Below are 19,886 nucleotides of genomic sequence, written 5' to 3'. Positions count from 1 at the left end.
TTAAATTTTTTTACATGCCATAGAGATAGTCAATTTCTAAAAAGACAGTATTATAAAACTTTCTTTTTTAAATCCAAAATAACTGAAATCAGATTATTAAAATTCGACAAATTTAACTAGTTTTCCACCTATATATCGATTATGACTTGATAATGTTCATTAAAAAGAATCTAGACAAAAATCTTTGCGGATTTTGGCATTTTTGTCCACAATATTTCTTCGATATTAAAGTCATTCGGATTTTGACCGAGTGAAAGTAGGGATGAAAATGGTTCAGATTTTTATGGATATTTAACTTGATCAAATTTTAACAGGATAAATTTACGTAGTATATAATCAGGTTTAAATTAAGTTTGAGTTTAAAAAATAATATCTACAATAGATTTTATATATTGAATATCCGTTATCTGAACTCATTTATATAAATATTTAGTTAAATATAAAATATATATTTTTTATAATAATATTTATAAATTTTTATATATTTTATTTTATATAAAATGAAATTTAAATGTTTTATAAAATTATTAAATTTTTAAATATAAATTATTAGCTAAAATAATTTTTTTATATAAATTATTAATTAAAATATATAAAATTAAATAAGTTTAGATTTTTTTGAGTAGTTAATAATAAATTTTAATCGGATTTAAAATGAATTTAAATTTTGATAATATAAATCGGATTCAAAGTAGAGTAATTTCATGGGTATTCTAACCATTGCCGTCCTTAAACGAGAGGAGAAAAAACTTCAAAAGAAGAAAAAAAAAATTCTGCAGAGACAAAAATAATAAATGCTTTATAGGGCGGTATGTGGGAGTATATATATATATATATATATATATATATATATATATATATATATATATATATATATATATATATTTAATGCTGAATTTCAATATCAAACGGAGTAGAGTGAGAGAGGAGAAGGCAACTATGTATACAAAGGTTTGGGGAAAGCAAATTGTAAGCTGCAACAAAGGCAAGTTGTAGCGGCATATAAGACCAAGAACTTTTGGTAGTCTCAAGTTCCGCCAGACAATCATTTCTTTTAGGTAAAGATAGAGTTTCTTGATTTAGCAATTAATTGCTTTAATTTTTATTTTCTTTAATTTCGCCATGTTCTTGAACCCTATAATTGTAGCAATTAAGGCTTTGATAGTTTTCTCCATTGAAGAATTTTTTTTATTTAAATTTGATTCATAGTAAACTCAAAATACTGAATAAATATATGATAAAATTCACTAAGTAAATAAATAAATATCATATATTTGTATGTTTATTCATAATAAACCGAGTTTATGGTTGATTTTAATAATTATGGACATGATATAAAAGGGACAGAAATGCTGATCTAATTCAACTTTACTGTTTTTCTTTTTATTAAAATAATATACATTGTTTAACACTAGATTGGTGGTGGATTTTTTATTTTTTACAGTAATTTTTTTTATTAAAATTATTCTTTTATGATAAAAAAAAATGAAGGTGAGAAAGATGTGTGGCCATGACCATGGAAGTGCCTCATGCAATGACGAAGATATTTCCAGACAGCGTGTACGTTGCATCTATAAGGTAACCACTCAGAAAGGTAAAAGAAGAGGCCTATACTCCTCAGTTAGTTTCCATAGGCCCTCTTTGTAGAAATAATATTGACCAGTGTAAATCTCTGGAAAAGATTAAAGAGGAATATGGAAAAGATTTTCTTAAGGATGAAAACAATAAGGGGGATCAGCAGACGTTTCTTGACATCATTAAAAACAGAAAAAATGAGATCAAAGAATGCTATGAAGACCTCGATTTAGATGATGATCGGCTTGAGAAAATTATTTTAAAAGATTCTTTCTTCATCATTGAGCTCTTCATTAGGGACTATTGGGAAGCAAAAATTGCTAAAGATTTCATAGTAAGTATACCGTGGCGGAGAAATGTTATAAAACAGGATTTGATTTTACTGGAAAATCAAATACTGTATTTCATCCTTGAAGATCTTTACAACCATGCCTTTCAAGGTAACCCAAGTTACCTTACTTTTTTGATACTCACCAAATCATATTTTTCAAATTATATTGAAGTTCCAAAAGAAGAACAAATCGAGGTTTCACGGGATTGTTGGTCCTGTTTATATTGTTTTTGGCTCACTCAATGCTCCCGCAGTGTAGAGTCCGGCCAGAATCAACAAGAAAAGGAGGAGTCCAGCCAGAATCAAGAAGAAAATAAGAACCCTCAACCCATGTGCTCCACTCATCTGTTTAGATGTTACCAATCTCAGAAACATCCGTCATCAGCCAAGAATCAACAAGAAAAGGAGTCGTCCAGCCAGAATCAAGAAGAGGAGAACCCTAAACCCTTGCATTTCACTAATCTAATTAGATATTACCGATCTCAGAAATATCCGGCCGAGAATCAACCAAAAGAGAAGTCCAGCCAGAATCAACAAGAAACAGAGTCATCCGGCCAGAATCAACAAGAAAAGAAGATTCCTCAACCCATGCGTTTCACTGATCTGATTAGATGTTACCGATCTCAGAAACATCCGTCATCAGCCAAGAAGCAAGAACCAAATAGCGAGCCTCCTCCCCAGCATTGCATTGATCTTAGTAAATATTGTTGCCTATCTCCGAAGTCAAACAAGAAAAATGCTAGATACCTAGTTTCTGCAACCAAGTTACATGAAGCTGGAGTGACGTTTAAGGCATCTAAAAATGCGTGGCCGCTTGGCATAACGCTCGAAGGAGGAGTATTGAGCATGCCAACTTTGAAAGTTTCCGACTCCACGGAACGCCTATATAGGAACCTCATGGCTTTTGAACAATGTCACTACCCAAAAGAAGCTTACATCTGCAACTACATTAGATTCATCGATGAACTGATCAACACTGAAGATGACGTGGACTTGCTCATTGAGAATGGTGTTCTTGTTAATAGCCTTGGCAATAATGAAAAGGTGTCCAACCTTTTCAATGATCTGAATAGTGGAATCGTAAGAGCAAATTTTTGTTACGAAACAATCTTTCAACGGCTGAATAATCACTACGGGACTTGCTGGTACCGAGCCGTCGCAACCTTGAGACATGCATACTTCAGCAATCTTTGGAGAGGTGGCGGAACGGTAGTCGCATTCATACTCCTTATCCTCACTTTGATACAGTCCATACGTTCTCTAATGGAAATATTTTAGTTTCAGAGGTTGTGTAATTTTTCAGGTACTACAAACTGGGACCTTATGCCTTGTGCCCAAGGCACCCTTGAAGCATGCCCTTAACAACTATTACCCATACCATAATTACTTGTAATGTGGTATTCTCGAGTCATGGTACGAGTACGTAGCACATGGTATGCCTATTAATAAAATACAGGGTACAATGCATTTAGTTGGTACACCAATTTGCAATGCATTTAGTTGATATGCCAATTTGATTTAGGATATGCAAATTATATTTATTTAACACATGCTTTATTTTTTAAATTTTATTTAACATAATATGTTTATAAAAAAATTAAAAATATTAATTAAATGCGATATTTTTAACATAATATACATATTATTTAACATTTTAAAGTCATTTAATTATTATTATTATTATTATTAAAATAATATAGTTATAAATAATTAAAAATATGATTAATAGTTAGTAATGTTTATATTTTATAAAAAAAAATTTAATTTTCTACTAATAAAAATACTTAAGGGGTGTTTGGTTTACCTGTTGGGTGCAGCTGATAACTAATAGACACCCAAATAGGTAAATTATAGTGTTTGGTAAGCTTAAAAAAATAGAGCTGATAGCTGATAGGCAACTGATATGATACCCATCAGCTGCAGTTTGTATCAGCTCTATTTTTAAAACTGTTTCTCATCAGTTGATAGCTGATTTAGTTTTATTTTTTATTTTGACCATATTATTCTTTTTTATTTAACTTGAAAATTAATATTATTAATATTTTTATTTTTTAATTTATAATTTTAATATTTAAATTAACATATTTCAACTTTGTTAAAATATTTTTAATTAATAACATAAAATATAAAATATTTATTTATATCTAAAAACTTAAAATTAATTATAAATTTTTCTAACAATAATAATTATTTTATTATTTTATCTATATTTTTAAAATTATTTAATTATCTTTAAAAATAATTATTTTCTTATTTCAATAATAAAATAATGATATAATATAATAGATTAATAATTATATATTTATTTAAATAAAATAATATATTAATTTAATAATTATATATTTAATTTAATAATAAAATAAATAATATAATGTAATAAATTTATAATTTTATATTTATTTAAATAATAAAATAAATTATATGATATATACCCTTATTAGTCATTTTATATATCATCAGCAACAGCTAAATATAATTTTACCAAATACTTAACATAAAACAATTATCAACTAATAGTATGATTATAAGTTATCAATCATCTAACTTGATATGGTATCATTATGATTATCATTATATTCACAGATTAAACCAAAGCAGTCATTACTTACACTCCCAAGACCAAGACTACACTGCCACCTAACCCACTAACATGTAAGCCCAAAAACCCCAATTTATCCTTCTGTCCATATACTTCACTTCTAGCCTTTCGAAATGTTCTTCTTCTTCCTACTACAGCTTGCATGTTGTCGCGCATGTGCATGTTTGCTGAACTTTATTCTTTCTTTTTGCTTTCTTTCTTTCTTCTTTTCATTTCTCGCTAGAATCTCTATTTTGGCGACCCAATCGCATCCCCTAGCGATTTGGGATGCAAATGTCCTGCAATTTGGAATGCACAACCCAAATTGCTATTCCCAATCCCAAAAGGGGTGAGTGAATCTAGCATCTATGATCTAGACTACAGCTAAGTTTGGATCATTTTGGAAGTGAGATTTGCTAGCATTATTCATATTAGCCAAAGATGTTTTTGTTCATCCAACATTAAAACCTAATTTTCTAGCAGTTTTTTTCCAAAAAAAAAAACTTTATTTTATCTCTAATAGAAAGTGTCCCTATTAACTAATTTACAAATACACTTGATCGAGTTCAATAGTACAAATGCAAAAGTCTATTTGACATAACAAGAACATTGCCAATCTCTTCAACTTCTTGTTTAAGACCAGTTCTCCTACTAAGCTTTAACCCAAATTCATTTGTTGTTAAAATTGCTATCAACTCATATAATTAGTCAAAGGGGAAAAGATGGGTGTCACAATGCAAAAAGTGTCTCATTGCAGACCCTAACTAAAATAAACAGGTGTACTATCAACGCAACCTAATTCCATATTGAATAATAAATCCATATACTCCAAAAGTTTTCCCCTTCCAAAGATGTTCTGACAATATGCATAAAAAGTCTAGCAAAGTTTATGTCCAAATGGAATTCTAAGAACTCAAAGTCATGAAAATTGCAAATGCCCAAGTTTGCAACTGCAAACAACCAGCTCAACAACAATAAAAGTTTCCAACAATAAAAGTTTCCATCAAATGGTACCAACTCTAAAGTAAAGAACTTAATAAATAAACTTAAAACATATTATGTGCTTTTGTTTTATTTTCTTTTTATTCAATCAACAGAGAAAATAATCTAACAATGCTCAATGCACTACTTATTTACTGATAAAAAATTTGTAGCCTAAATTAATCGTTTATGCATGTGTTAACACTCCAAGAACACAATACCTCAATATATGCTGGTAAAACTAATGAAGTTAATTACTCCTCCAATTTAGTTTCTTTTTATCGTATTCTTTTAGAAATATGATTTTATGCAAGTAAAAGAAATGAAGAAAAAAAAAAGAAACTTTAGAAGGTTACTGATCACTTGCCTGCTGACAGTCATCTAATATTTCCTTTCCTTTGTTTACTGGGGTTCTGCTGCTACATCCAACAGTTTGTCCCATAAAATCGATGCTCCCTCTATGGTAGGCTACTACAGATTCTTAAAACCGATAAATCCCAGGTAATACATTTGGAGATTGCGTGCCAAAAGAATCTGAAATTCCAATTATATACATTAGCCTCCATATTCAACTTGGAACGGAAAGGCCTTTTTCTCCAGAATGAAACAATTTCAATAGAAAAGATATCAAGAATTAGTCCCATCAAGTCGTTCAATTAACATTCTGTATGTTTGTGGATGAATCTGGCCACCCTCTCTCTCCATGATGCTCAGTAATTCAGAGCATACATCAGCAAGGCCCATCTTAAGTAAGCCATCAATGAGAATTTTCCAAGCTACTTCATCATCATTATAACCAAAAAAAATGAAGCAAATTACAGAAAACTGCTTTAGCCTTCTCTTTGTTCCCTTTATCATATAGCCCACATACAAGTGATTTCTAAGACTCTAGAAGTGGTAAATGACCACACTCTATCATAGCATCTGCCAGTCTCACCGCATCACCATACATTCCAAGTTCACAGCAACAGTCGAGAAGAGAATTATAAATATCTTCATTGGGACATATTCCTCGTTCATGCATATGGTCAAATAACCTCTGGGCCACTCCCATGCGCCCCATTTCGCAAAGTCCTATAATGAGCTTCCCGTACGTGTTAGCATTAGGTGAACAACCGTGTTCCAGCATTTTCTCAAAAAGCTCCTTAGCAGTTTCAAATTCCATGGTCTTCCACACATCAGCAACATCTACGAAGGAGACATTTGGAACCAAATCAAGTTCTCCAGCATTGTTGTTTTCCTTTATTAGCTTTTTCTTTGAAAGATGCTTGATTAAAAAAGATTAGGTATGAAGAGAGGGATCACAACCAGTGTCAAACATGCGCTTAAGAACGTCAAATGCTTGATGTAATAATCCCAAGCATCCATATGCATCAATGAACAATGTGTAAGTCAGTGCATCAGGCATAACACCTCTTTCAACCATTCTAGCCATCATATCCTCTGCCTCTTTTAAGTTCCCGGTGACACAATATGAATGAATAAATGCAGTGTAAATAAACACATCAGGTTGGATTCCTAACGAAATCATTTGAGCAAAAAGCCTATGAGCATGGTCAAAATCACCCTCTTTCAACTTTGCTACAATAAAACTTGTATATGTAGAAACTGTGGCCCTCACACCCTTCTGTACCATATTTTCCAACATTAACAATGCTTTTTTCACTTTCCTCTCTTTGCACAGCCCATCTATAAGGGCATTATAAGTGGATGAGTTGGGCAAACAGCCCTCAGTAAGCATTATTTCTAGCAGAGAATCAGCATCGTCTATCATTCCAGCTTTGCAGTATCCATCAATTAAGGCAGTGTAAATCACTTCATTTGCCTTTATGCCTTTATCCTTGAGAGAATGGAACAAAACACGAGCTTCTTCTATCCTCTTATTTTGCATAGAGTGTCTATAAGAACGCTGTAAATCCACTGGTCAGGAGCCAGACCATTTTCCTTCATCATTTCAAGCAACCTATAAGCAATATCTAAATGACCTACTTTACACTGCCCATGGATTAATGAATTATATGTAACCAGGTATGGTTTCAGCCTATGCTCGACCATTTTACTAAGGAATGACATTGCTTTGTGCACATTTTTCCTTTTGCAAAAACCACATATCAATTCATTGTATGTACGCTCAGTCGGGCTACAGTTATTTGAGTTCATCAAATCCAAAATTTCCTGCGCAGACTCCATCATCCCCTCCTTGCAATACCCATCAATCAGAGCATTGTATGTAGTCACACTGGGAACCAAACCTTTCTCCATCATCTCACTTAGCATTCTTCTACTCTCATCAAACTTTCTTTCTTTATACATAGCATCAATCATCACAGTGTAAGTGTGAACATTTGGTTCACAACCTCTGTTCCTCATCTCATGAAACAAATTTATAGCCTCCAACTTCCTATAATTTTCAAACAATGCATCTATAATAACTGTATATGTACGTACAGTTGGATAACAATCACCCTCCTTCATCTTCTTAAACAAACTAATAGCTTCATCAACCCTTCCAGCCTCACATAGCCCATGTATAAGGTTTGTGTATGAAACCTCATTTCTTCGACAACCCTTCTTCGGCATCATCATAAAAACACTATATGCACGATTTATTCCTGCAATGCCTCAATATCAAAGAAGTATAAGTAAAGGTATCTGGCCTCAAACCCGCCTGCAAAATCTTACTCACATATAAATCAGCCTCAACTACATTACCCATCCTACAATACGCATTAACCATAGTGTTTAAAGAATATATATTGGGCACAAGCATATCGCTCAGCAACTCAGCATAAACTCTCTTCATTTCATTAATCATTAGAAACCTCGATAACATCATTAGTAGTTCATTGTAGGTCCTAATACTGAGCTTAAACTTATGTTCATTATCATCTCTATTCATTTCCCTTAAAAAATCTAATGTGAACCGAATATCATCAATGGAAATGCAAGCTTTAATCATGGAAATACGGATTTTCTCAGACACACCAAAAAACTTATTCCTAATCAAAATGTCTAAAAGCAGGGAATGGGTTTGGACGCTATGTTTAAACCCAGGTTTTGGAGCTACAAATTGGAAAAACTTGAGGGCGATTTGGGGATCAAGATTTGGATTACTGCTGAAAAGAGAGGATACATGGGATGGAGAGATGCTCGGAAGTAGGCTGCTAAGGGCGGGATGTTTTTGCCAACTTGGATGGGAGAGAATAAAGAGAAGCTGGGAGGAGATATCAGGTGGGTCAGGGTCTACCGGAAGAGGGGCGACTGAGGAGAAGGAAATGGGTCTTTTTAGAAAGGGTTGATCAAGGTGGAGGTGGAGGAGGATTGAGGACTCACCTGGGTGAATAATGGTCGTTGATTTTCTCATCTTGAAGGATCAGCAAGTGGTGAGTGCTCCATTCATGGAGCCAAGTTCATAAGTATTTTGGTGCATTTGGGTGGACTTTTAAGATCAGAGATAGCTAAAAAACAGTTGAAGGTATACGAGACGTTGGTCAGTTCAAAGAAACCTGGAATGGAAATGGTAGAGAGTGTGCAGGGCGCAGCTGGCTATAGAGAAGGAGCGCCAGTTTTGAATTGGGTTTAGGATGATGGGCCTTGCCGTTGCTCCCCATAGAACCATGAGCTGAAACTTGCCTATCTCGATTAGTTTGGTCGTTTCTTTCTGGCATCAACTTTAATTTCACCATTACACAGGCCACGACTTCTTGAAACAAGCTACAATGTCACGTGATGCTGCGGGTATAATTTTTTATTATTAATGTTTTATAATATTATTGATAAATAAAATAATTTGATAAAAAAATTATAGTGTTATAATTTTATAAATTAATAGATTAAAGTAACTAATTATATATAATTTTTTATAAAAAAAAGTTTCAATTCCAATATTCATTATTATTATTATATTATATTAAAAATAATTAAATTAGAACAAAAATTAAAATTAAATCTTGCCAAAAAATATAAAAAGTAAAAATTGGAAAGTTTAGTCAATTGAAATAAGAAAATTGAGGGGAAAAAACACCTAATAAAGTTTTTATGATATTTTTTTCGGAATAGAACTCAAATTTGAGTTTTGATAAGTATAAAGTGAAATTGATTGCAATAAAATGAAATTAATATTGCAATACTATAATTTATATTATTTATTTTAATAATAATATTATAGATTATTACTGATTTATTATTCACTAAAAAATTGTATTTATAATTTAATATTACTAAAATATTTATTAATGAAAAAATAAAAATATTTTTTATATTGGATTTATAATTTAATTATATTTTATTTGAATTGTATGAAAAATATTTAAATAGCGTTATCTTTTATACAAATATTGAATAAGTTTAATTATATGAAAAAAAAAGCAAAAGATAAAAAAGCAAGATAAAAAGCTAAATAGTATAAAAGATAAAATTAAAAAATAAGAAAAAGCAAAAGTGTTTCAAAAGGGTGGAATGTGTAATTAGGAATGGTAATGGGTAATGTAGGCCCTGTAAGCTATAATGAGTTTAATTTTGATGATAATAAAACTTAATGAAATATACATTAACCCTTTGTGCATAAGTATTTGAAGTGATTTTATAGGTCATGATATGCAAAGACATTGATGGAGGACTATTTTATTGACATGGTTAATATAAAAGGAGATTATCATATTATATAACACAAGATGAATCAAAATCCATGAAAAAATAGGATAGAAATTGAGTTCTTAGATCCATTGTACAAGATTGGAGAGATTATGTCATTTAAGACCTAAAATTAATTTTGTTTTTAAATTCAAGAGTTTAGAAAGTGTTTTTATATCATTTCTAAGGTTTTTGAATGGTCAAAATAATTTTTACAACCTTCCTTCAAAAATTCAAATTTTCAAAATTTAAGTCAGACAGTAGCGAAATTAGTTAACCCGTTGCGAAAATTAATTAACTAGTTTTGTTGTCTAAAATTCTCTATCTTACAAAACTAGTTAATAGGTGAAAATTTTAGTTAACTATTTTTATGATCTGACCTAACACAACTCTGCTGTACGACTTTCAAAGTAATAACGACTAGTTTTTTGAAAATTAAAGAATCGTTAGATACACTCTCTAGCAGACGTTTTTGGCAATGAAAAGCACCTATAAAAGGCATCATTACTACAATTCTAACTAATGAAAGTGCTCTTATTCATTGTGAATTTCTTGTGGTATTTTTAAAGCTTTCATTAAATACTCATGAGCTTGAGTGGCAAATCTTCTCTCTCAATCTTTTAGCATTAAATTCTGTATCTGAGAGTTATTGAAAGTGATTTCTTCTACACCAAAACCTATTTAAAGTTGTGTAAGTGTGAGGACACACTTGTAGAAGGTTTTCAAGCACCTTGTGAAGCTTGTGGGAGGTTTTCAAGCACCTTGTGAAGCTTGTGGGAGGTTTTCAAGCACCTTGTGAAGCTTGTGGTCTTTTGTGGGAAGCAAAGACGTTGTAAAGGTTTTCAAGCACCTGGGAAGCTTGTTGAGATTGTAAAGGCTTTGAATCTTGCTTGTTGAAAAGATTAAATAGTGGAGTGACTCTCAAAGTGGGACTTTGGGAAGAGTGAATGTAGGCTAAGAGAGCCGAACCACTATAAACATTGTGTTTGATTCTCTTCTTCCCTTCACTCTTTAATTTTCAGCACTTTATTTCTCTGATTATATATTGAATGTGTTGAGAATTTATTTTATTGAGTTAATACTGAGCTTGAACAGCTAAACTTGCAATTTCTGATTTTTATGTGAGAAGATACACTTGATATTAAATAATTATTTTGTGTATGAGCTGCTATTTGTGCATAATCTGTTTGATCACTTGAATTACATCTTAGAAACTGAGTTATACATATACATAGAAGTGCAAAGCCACAATTTTTTATTAAGTCTTGAGCAAGGACTGAAAAATTGCCTAAAGTGTCTAATTCACCCCCCTCTTGGTCACTTTCTTTGGGATAACAAATTGGTATCAGAGCTTGTCTCTCTTGCTTGAGGTTTAAACATCTTAGAGAGATCCTACAATGGTTGGCACATCTAACACAACTGGTATCCCTGCACCTTTAGCTAAAGGACACTCTATCACTAGACCACCTTTGTTTAATGGTTCTAATTATTCTTTCTGAAAAGTTAGGATGAGAAACTTTATTCAATCTGTTGATATTGAAGCATGGCAAAGAATTGTTAAAGGTCCTGAAATTCCATTAGAATTACATGCTGATGGTTATAGAGAAAAACTAGAAGATGAATATAATGAACTTGATTGGAAGAAAGTTTCTTCAAATGCTAAAGCCTTAAACATTCTTCATTGTGCACTTGATGCAACTGAGTATAATCGTATTTCAGGTTATACATCTACAAAAGAAGTGTGGGATAAACTTGAAGTCACATATGAAGGGACTAATCAAGTGAAGGAATCAAAAGCAAATAGGCTTGTTTGGGAATATGAACTATTTGAGATGAAACCTAGAGAAACCATTTCAGAAATGAGCACAAGATTTATTGATTTGGTGAATGTTCTCAAAGCTCTTGAAAAAGAATTCACTGAAGAAGAGTTAGTCAAGAAAGTCTTGAGGTCACTACCTAAATCATGGGAAACAAAAGTGACAGTGATCTTTGACACCAAAGATTTCTCCAAATTCACTTATGATGAGCTGATTAGTTCTCTTATTGCTCATGAAATGCTTTATGACAAGAGCAAAATCAATGTAAATGATGAAAAGAAAAAGAGAGGAATTACCTTAAATTGTCAAGCCAAGAGGATGAATTAAGGAAAACTATAGTTTTTAAGGCTGCCTCAAGTGACAGCTCCAATAGTTCAAGTGATAAAGATGATCTTGCCATGATTACAAGAAGATTCAAGAAAGCATTCAAAAAGGGAGGTTCGAAATATAAGAAATTCCTAAAGAAGTATTCTCCCAAAGGTGAAACAAGCAAGGATCAAAGTGAGATTAAATGCTTTGAATGCAACAAACCTACCCATATCAAGCCAAATTGTCCTAAATTGAAAAAGAAGAATTCAAAGGACAAAAGCAAAAAAGCTTTGGTTGCTGGCTGGATGGACAGTGATGATTCCTCAAGTGATAACTCTAGTGATAAGGAGGTTGCACACATTTGTCTCATAGCTCTAGAAGAGGATAAACCAGAAAGCTCCCAACAAAGAGAAATCAACACTGAGGTAAATAATTCTGACTCTCTTAGTATTGAAGATTATGAAGATATATTTGCCAAATTATATGAAGAACACAAAGTTTATAAGAAAAAATGTTCTGCTTTAAACAAAGAAATTGCTTCCTTAAGATCTGAAAATGATTCTATGAGCATTATTGCACAAGAAAATAAGTTTTATAAAAATCAAATGCTCTTATTTGATGAGTTGAATAAGGAGTTAGAAGATTCAAAAACTGCTTGTGAAAAACTCATTGAGAGAAGCAGGATTTTAGAAACTAAGTTTAAATCTTTGACAAATGATTTAGCTAAATTCACAAACAGCACACAAATTCTTGATACTTTACTTGGTTCTCAAAGATTATCAAATAAAAAATCTGGTCTTGGTTATGATGGATTCATGCACTATGGAAAATACAAAAATTTCTTTGTGAAAGCTTCATCTCATTCATTACCAAATGTTATTTGCTTCAATTGTAACCAAAATGGTCATATGGTTAGTCATTTTCCTATAAGGAAAGGTTCTTCAAAAGTAAAAAGGATTTGGGTACCTAAAGGAACTACTCCTAATGTCTCTAAACCCCAAGGACCCAAACTTGCTTGGGTACCTAAGAAATAGTCAATTAATTTCAGGTTTGTCTTAAAAGCAAGCAAGAGTGTGAACAATGGTATGTTGATAGTGCTTGCTCAAGACACATGACTGGAGACAAAGAAAAATTCTCAAACCTTACCTTGAAAAGTGGTGGACATATGAGATTTGGTGACAAAGGCGAAGCTTACATCATTGGAAGTGGCTCTATTGGGAAAAATCCAAGCATAAAGGATGTCGCATTGGTTGAAGGTTTGAAATTCAATCTTCTTAGTGTAAGTCAACTATGTGATAAATGTTACAAAGTTATTTTTAATTCTACACATTGTGAGATTAGAAGTTTGCATAATGATCATACATTATTCATTGCACCTAAAAGTGAAAATGTTTATTTGCTTGATTTGAATGTTATTAAAAATGGAAATGAAAGATGTCTTGTATCTCTTAATGAAGATAGTTGGTTGTGGCATAGAAGACTTGGTCATGCTAGTATGCATGTGATTTCAAAACTTTTAAGATATGATCTTGTTAAAGGTTTGCCAAAAATTAACTTTGAAAAAGATCATGTTTGCAAGCCTTATTCTCTTGGGAAACAAACCAAAGTTTCTTTCAAATCAAAAAATGTTGTTTCAACATCTAGACCTCTTGAGTTATTACATCTTGATTTGTTTGGTCCTATTACACCTATAAGTCTTGGTGGTAAAGCATATATTTTAGTCATAGTAGATGATTACACTAGGTATACATGGACATATTTTCTTGCACATAAGGATGAAACTTTTAGTGTATTTATATCTTTTTGTAAGAAAGTACAAAGTGAAAAAGGCTTACCCATTTCCTCCATTAGAAGTGATCATGGGAGAGAGTTTGAAAACCAATCTTTTGATGAATTTTGTTCAAACAATGACATTTTTCATAACTTTTCAGCTCCTAGAACCCCACAACAAAATGGAGTTGTAGAGATGAAAAATAGAACTTTACAAGAGATGGCAAGAACAATGCTTAGTGAACACAATCTTCCAAAATATTTTTGAGCAAAAGCCATAAGCACTGCTTGCTATATCTTGAATAGAGCAATGATTAGGCCATTCTTAAAGAAAACCTCTTATGAATTATGGAAAGAGAGAAAGCCTAACATTTCTTACTTTCGTGCATTTGGTTGTAAATGTTACATTTTGAAAAACAAGAAGGATAACCTTAAAAAGTTTGATGTAAAATCAGATGAAGGTATTTTTCTAGGATATTCAATGCATAGCAAAGCTTATAGAGTCTTTAATAGGAGAACTTTATTAGCTGAGGAAACCATTCATATTGTATTTGATGAAACTAACAACTTCTTGGAAAGAAAGATTGTTTGTGATGATGATGAACTAGGTAAAATTTTTAGAAGAAAAAGGGATGAGACTCAAAAGCAACAAAGTCAACCTATTGAGCCCCAAAGTGCAATTGGGAATGATGCTGTCAATGAAAATGCTAATGAGAAAGATCAAGAAGGTGATCAAGAAGTATTGCCCAATATTGAAGAACTCCAAATTGATGAACCACATCATGATGACCTACCTCAAGAATGGAGATATCTTAGAGATCATCCAAAGGAGGACATAATTTATAGCCCTTCACAAAAGATGATGACAAGAGCTTAACTTTGAAAATACTTTGGTAATGTTGTATTTGTTTCTCAACTTAAACCAAAGTCTTATGATGAAGCTCAAAGTGATGAGAGTCGGATTCTTGCTATGCAAGAAGAACTCAATCAATTTGAGAGAAATAAAGTATGAAAACTTGTTCCTAGGCCTAGAAATCATTCTATCATTGGTGCTAAGTGGGTTTTTAGGAATAAGATGGATGATAAAGGGCATGTTATTAGAAATAAGGCTAGATTAGTAGGTCAAGGATATAATCAAGAGGAAGGTCTTGATTTTGATGAGACTTTTGCTCCGGTTGCTATAATTGAAGCTATTAGAATGTTGTGTGCATTTGCATGTTATAAAAATTTTATGCTATATCAAATGGATGTTAAGAGTGTATTCTTGAATGGTTATATTGATGAAGAAGTTTATGTTGAACAACCACCAAGTTTTGAAAACTATGAATTTCCTAATCATGTTTATAAACTCACTAAGGCCTTATATGGATTGAAGCAAGCCCCTAGAGCTTGGTGTGAGAGGCTTAGTAAGTTTTTTTTAGATAATGATTTTCAAAGAGGAAAAGTAGACAACACACTCTTCACAAAAACACACAAACATGATATGCTTATTGTTCAAATTTATGTTGATGACATTATTTTTGGTGCTACTAATGCTTCTCTATGGAAAAGCTTCTCTAAGATGATGCAAAATAAATTTGAGATGAGCATGATGGGTGAACTTACCTTTTTCCTTGGACTACAAATTAAGCAACTCAATGGTGGCATCTTCATTAATCAATCCAAGTACATCAAAGATATGCTAAAGAAATTCAAGATGGATGATTTGAAGAGTATTGAAACTCCTATGAGCTCCACCATCAATTTGGAAAAGGATGAAAAAGGTAAAGATATTGATCAAAAGCTATTTAGAGGCATAATTGGCTCACTTTTATATTTAACTGCATCTAGACTTGACATTCATTTCAGTGTGTGTTTGTGTGCTCGGTTTCAATCATGTACTAAGGAATCTCATCTAATTGCTGTTAAAAGGATTTTCAAATACCTCATTGGCACACACTCAATTGGTTTATGGTATCCTAAATGTGACACATTTGATCTAGTAGGATATAGTGATTCTGACTTTGCTGGAAGTAGATTGGATAGAAAGAGTACTTTGGGTACTTGCCAATTCCTAGGTCATGCCTTAGTATCTTGGCATAGTAAGAAACAAACTTCTGCAGCCCTTTCTACTGCTGAAGTATAATACATTGCTGCAGGAAGTTGTGTTGCTCAAATTCTAAGGATGAAGCAACAATTAGAAGATTTTGGTATAAAAGTTGATCATGTTCCTATAAGGTGTGATAACACTAGTGCCATCAACCTAACTAAAAATCCAGTCCAACACTCTAGATCAAAGCACATAGAAATTAGACATCACTTTATTAGAGATCATGTTCAAAATGGTGACATTGAGTTAGAGTTTGCTTCTACAGAACAACAACTTGTAGACATTTTTACAAAACCCTTAAATGAAAAAAACTTTTGTAGGATTAGAATGGAACTTGGCATGGGTGAAGCTATTGAATGATATTTGTTGCATTTAATATGAATTTGGTGCATAATTTGGTTAAAATATGTTACTAGTGCTATATTCTGCGTATATGTGTTTTTAGTTAACTACTTTCTCACTGCAGTTGTCTAGTTTTATACCTGTATAAAATTTAGCTAACTGGGTTTCAAAATTAGTTAACTAATTTTGCTTCTGTGTACATTTGAGAAAACGCGCCTGTTTTAAAATTACTTTCTTTCTAACGGGTATTTTCGCTCTCTTTATAATTTATTTTGACAAATATACCCCTAGGCATAGTTAAGCTCCTTTTATATCTTTAAAGGGTAGAATTGGGTTTTGGCAAAAAGAGATTCCCGGTTCTCCATGATAAACTGACATAGTTTTAAAATTTGAATTTTTTTTTGGTAACTCCTACATATCATTTCAATCAATCTCTCAAAAACTCCCTCATTTCCTGCTGATTCTCCACTCTCTTAGAAACCTAAACTTCTCTCAAAACCAAATACCCCCAATTCTCCTTCTCAAAATCCCTAAACGGCAAAATCCTATTCTTTCTCAAGCGGTTACTTCTCGCTGAAATTCTCCAAGAATCGATGGCAAGGGTAAAACAAGTGGCTACCAAACCTCGAAAATTCATGGGTGATGCTATACAAGCAGCTGGCAGATTCGAAAAGGAAAGAGAAGAAGAAACTGAAGTTGACAACAATGATGAAGAAACAGAGACAGTGGCAGAATGAGCAAGAAAAAGAAAGGGAAAGGGTATTGCTGGGTTAGAGCCTTCCGAGAAAAAGAAGAAAATGGAGAAGGGCCCTACTTCGAAACCCTTTGTGCAACAGAATATTTTCAAGCCAAGGTACATTAAATGGGATTCATTTTCTGATTTGCCTTCTGAATTTGAAGATTATTTACTTTTCAAGGCTGGATGAAATTTTCTGAATTGAATGAATATTATTATCTTTATTTAATTCAAGAATTTTATGGGAGTATGAAAGAAGGTGTTAAAGGAGAAAGTTTTAGTGTGAAAGTTAAGAAGAAAAGTCAAATTATTGATGTAGATTTCTTAGCCTCTGTTTTGAACCTATCGAATAATGGAAATAGGATTGGAACCTTCAAAGATACTAGGAAGCTTGAAGGATATGATGAGAAGGCATTTCAATTGTCAATTTTTCCAGAAGGTACACCCGAAAATGAAATGACCAATATCAATTTAGTGCCTCAAAATTTTAGGATTCTGCAATCCTTCATTCGATATTTGCTCAATCCTAGAAGTGGTAGTCATTCATATGCAAATAGCCTTGATTTATGCATTATGTGGCACTTGGTTAATAAAATCAGATTCAATTTGCCATTTTTTATTTTCAAAGTGATTGCTAAGTCTAGTAAGCATAGAAGATTGTCATATGCTATGCCTTTAACTCTTGTATTTCAAGCTATGGGAGTTGATCTGAGCAAAGAAAAGAAGTTTAGCAATCCTATCCCCATTAAGGAGATATTCAAGACTGATGATGGTAGGAAAAGGAGTAAGAAAGAAGAGAAAAAGCCAGAAGAAGAGACTGAGATTGAGATTGAATCTAAATCAGAATCAAATTCAAAGCAATCAGACATCCCAATAAGCAAGTTGAAAGAGAGAAGTTCTAAGATAGATGAAGGGGAAAGCTCTAAGAAGAAAGAGAAAATGAAGCTGAAAATGTCAGATTTTGTGAAAATAAGTAAAGCAAATCTAGACATGATGAAGGAAATCAAAGAAATGAGTGGATTGACCTTGAGTATTTTAGAAAAATCTCATGAATTACAGAAGGGAATTATGGCTGAGCAAAATGCAAAGATGGATATGTTGATTAATAGATTGGATAGACAAGAATGGTTCATGAAGAAGATGGCTCAAATGCTGTTTGGTGAATCTTTTGGGAAGTTTGGAGATTTTGGAAGCTACCCACAGGGTACTGCTGGTCCTAGCAATGCAAAGGCTGCTGGACCAAGTGGAGTAAAAATTTTTGAAGTGGAAGAAGAAGAAGAGGAGCATGTAAAAGCTGCTAAAAAGGAAAAAGAAGAAGTAAGCTAGCTGAGGTTGAAGAAGTAGAGAAAAATAATGAGAAGGAAGAATCTGCAGAAGAGGCATCAGAAACAGAACAAGAACCTGACAAAGAAAAATCAAGAGAATCCTCCTCATCTCATACTAAAAGCAACAGTATCAGTGAAAATGGAAAAAGTGAAGGCAGAAATGGTTCAAGACAAGAAGAGGAGAAGGAAGATGCTGGTAAGCAGAAAGAAGAGCAGTCACAAAACCCATCCTCTGATCAACCAAACCCTGTTCCTACTGCCTCTCAACCAGTCCCTGAATCAACCATCTCTTTATCCATGCAATATGGCCATAGAAGAACCAAAACACAAGCCAGAAAATCAGTACTATCCATTCCTCCAAAAATCCAAGTAACCATACCTGCAAAAGAACCCTCAAAGAAGAAGAAACAAGCCAAACCTGTTGATCCTACTTACCTTAGGAGAAGTGGCAGAATTCTTAGTAGCAAAGATAAACCTTGAGATTTCAAAATTGTGTATTTTTGTCTATTTTTCAAAAAGGGGAGAAAATAGGATAAAATAAGAGAATTTCTATCTTTTTTGTTGATGTTAAAAAGGGGGAGAAATTAGGAGAAGATAGGAGAAATTAGGAGAAGATAGGAAAATATTTCAATTGACAGAATGTTTTTAGTTAACTGGGTACATTTTTAGTTAACTAATTTTGTTCAATGGTTGTATGGTTCATATTTTGATATAGATATTTTGGACTTATTTTGGAAAGTTATTGAAGATATGATGATGATATTTAATGATCGACTTATGGTTGATATATCTTATATATGATGATTGAATTGATATTGGATGAATTAATCTTGGAAATTGTTTAACATGTTACTTATATTGTTATCTTTAAAATGCTTTGAATATCATATTTAGGGGGAGACATTTTGTAGCTTCTCAACTTTATTGCATTTTGAATGATTGGGTGCATACATATAGGGGGAGCTTGTCTCAAAGCAAGTTCTTGCATACATGACATATGTAGATAGTTATATAATTGAATTTTTATGATCTTCATAGATTCATTAAGTTTTGTGTAACACCCCTGATTTTTTTATATATTATTATTGGGCTTCGTGTAGGTATCCTCAATTCGCGGAAATTCAATAGTTGTCCGGATCTGTGAATTTCCGGCCAGACATACCAGCTACCGGAAAAGTCTCCGAATTGGATCGAAGTTTTGGCTACTCCACCATTGTTAGGCATCCCGAGCGCGTTCCCGAAGTCGGAATCGGCAAAGGTAAACCCGAACCTTGCTTTTTCGTAATTTTCTAGTGCTTAAATAGGATTAAAAATCCATAAAATATTCGTGGTAGTTTAGAAAATTACGATTCTTTTTGCAATAGCTTAGTAATATTTCTAAGGACCGCAGGGCAGAGTTTT

The 19,886-nt window shown here is 32.5% G+C and overlaps 2 protein-coding genes and 1 pseudogene across 2 annotated transcripts; 2 read left to right on the top strand and 1 right to left on the bottom strand.

Annotated features, from left to right (window-relative positions):
* The first annotated feature begins 2,047 nt into the window (after window positions 1–2,047).
* LOC131169571 (putative UPF0481 protein At3g02645) lies at window positions 2,048–3,201 on the top strand. The gene has a single exon (XM_058128757.1). The coding sequence runs from the start codon at window positions 2,237–2,239 to the stop codon at window positions 3,182–3,184; it is 948 nt and encodes a 315-aa protein (XP_057984740.1). The 5' UTR covers window positions 2,048–2,236; the 3' UTR covers window positions 3,185–3,201.
* Window positions 3,202–6,092: 2,891 nt separating this feature from the next.
* LOC110666115 (pentatricopeptide repeat-containing protein At5g65560-like) lies at window positions 6,093–8,202 on the bottom strand (annotated as a pseudogene).
* Window positions 8,203–17,409: 9,207 nt separating this feature from the next.
* LOC131169452 (uncharacterized) lies at window positions 17,410–18,965 on the top strand. The gene is made up of 2 exons (XM_058128680.1): window positions 17,410–18,477; window positions 18,522–18,965. Exons 1-2 carry the CDS (start codon window positions 17,410–17,412, stop codon window positions 18,963–18,965), a joined length of 1,512 nt encoding a protein of 503 aa, XP_057984663.1.
* Window positions 18,966–19,886: the final 921 nt, after the last annotated feature.

The sequence above is a fragment of the Hevea brasiliensis genome, chromosome 10, assembly GCF_030052815.1.
Source record: "Hevea brasiliensis isolate MT/VB/25A 57/8 chromosome 10, ASM3005281v1, whole genome shotgun sequence".
NCBI lineage: Eukaryota > Viridiplantae > Streptophyta > Magnoliopsida > Malpighiales > Euphorbiaceae > Hevea > Hevea brasiliensis.
The sequence above is the reverse complement of the archived record's forward strand: the minus strand, read 5'-3'. Positions and strand labels throughout refer to the sequence as shown.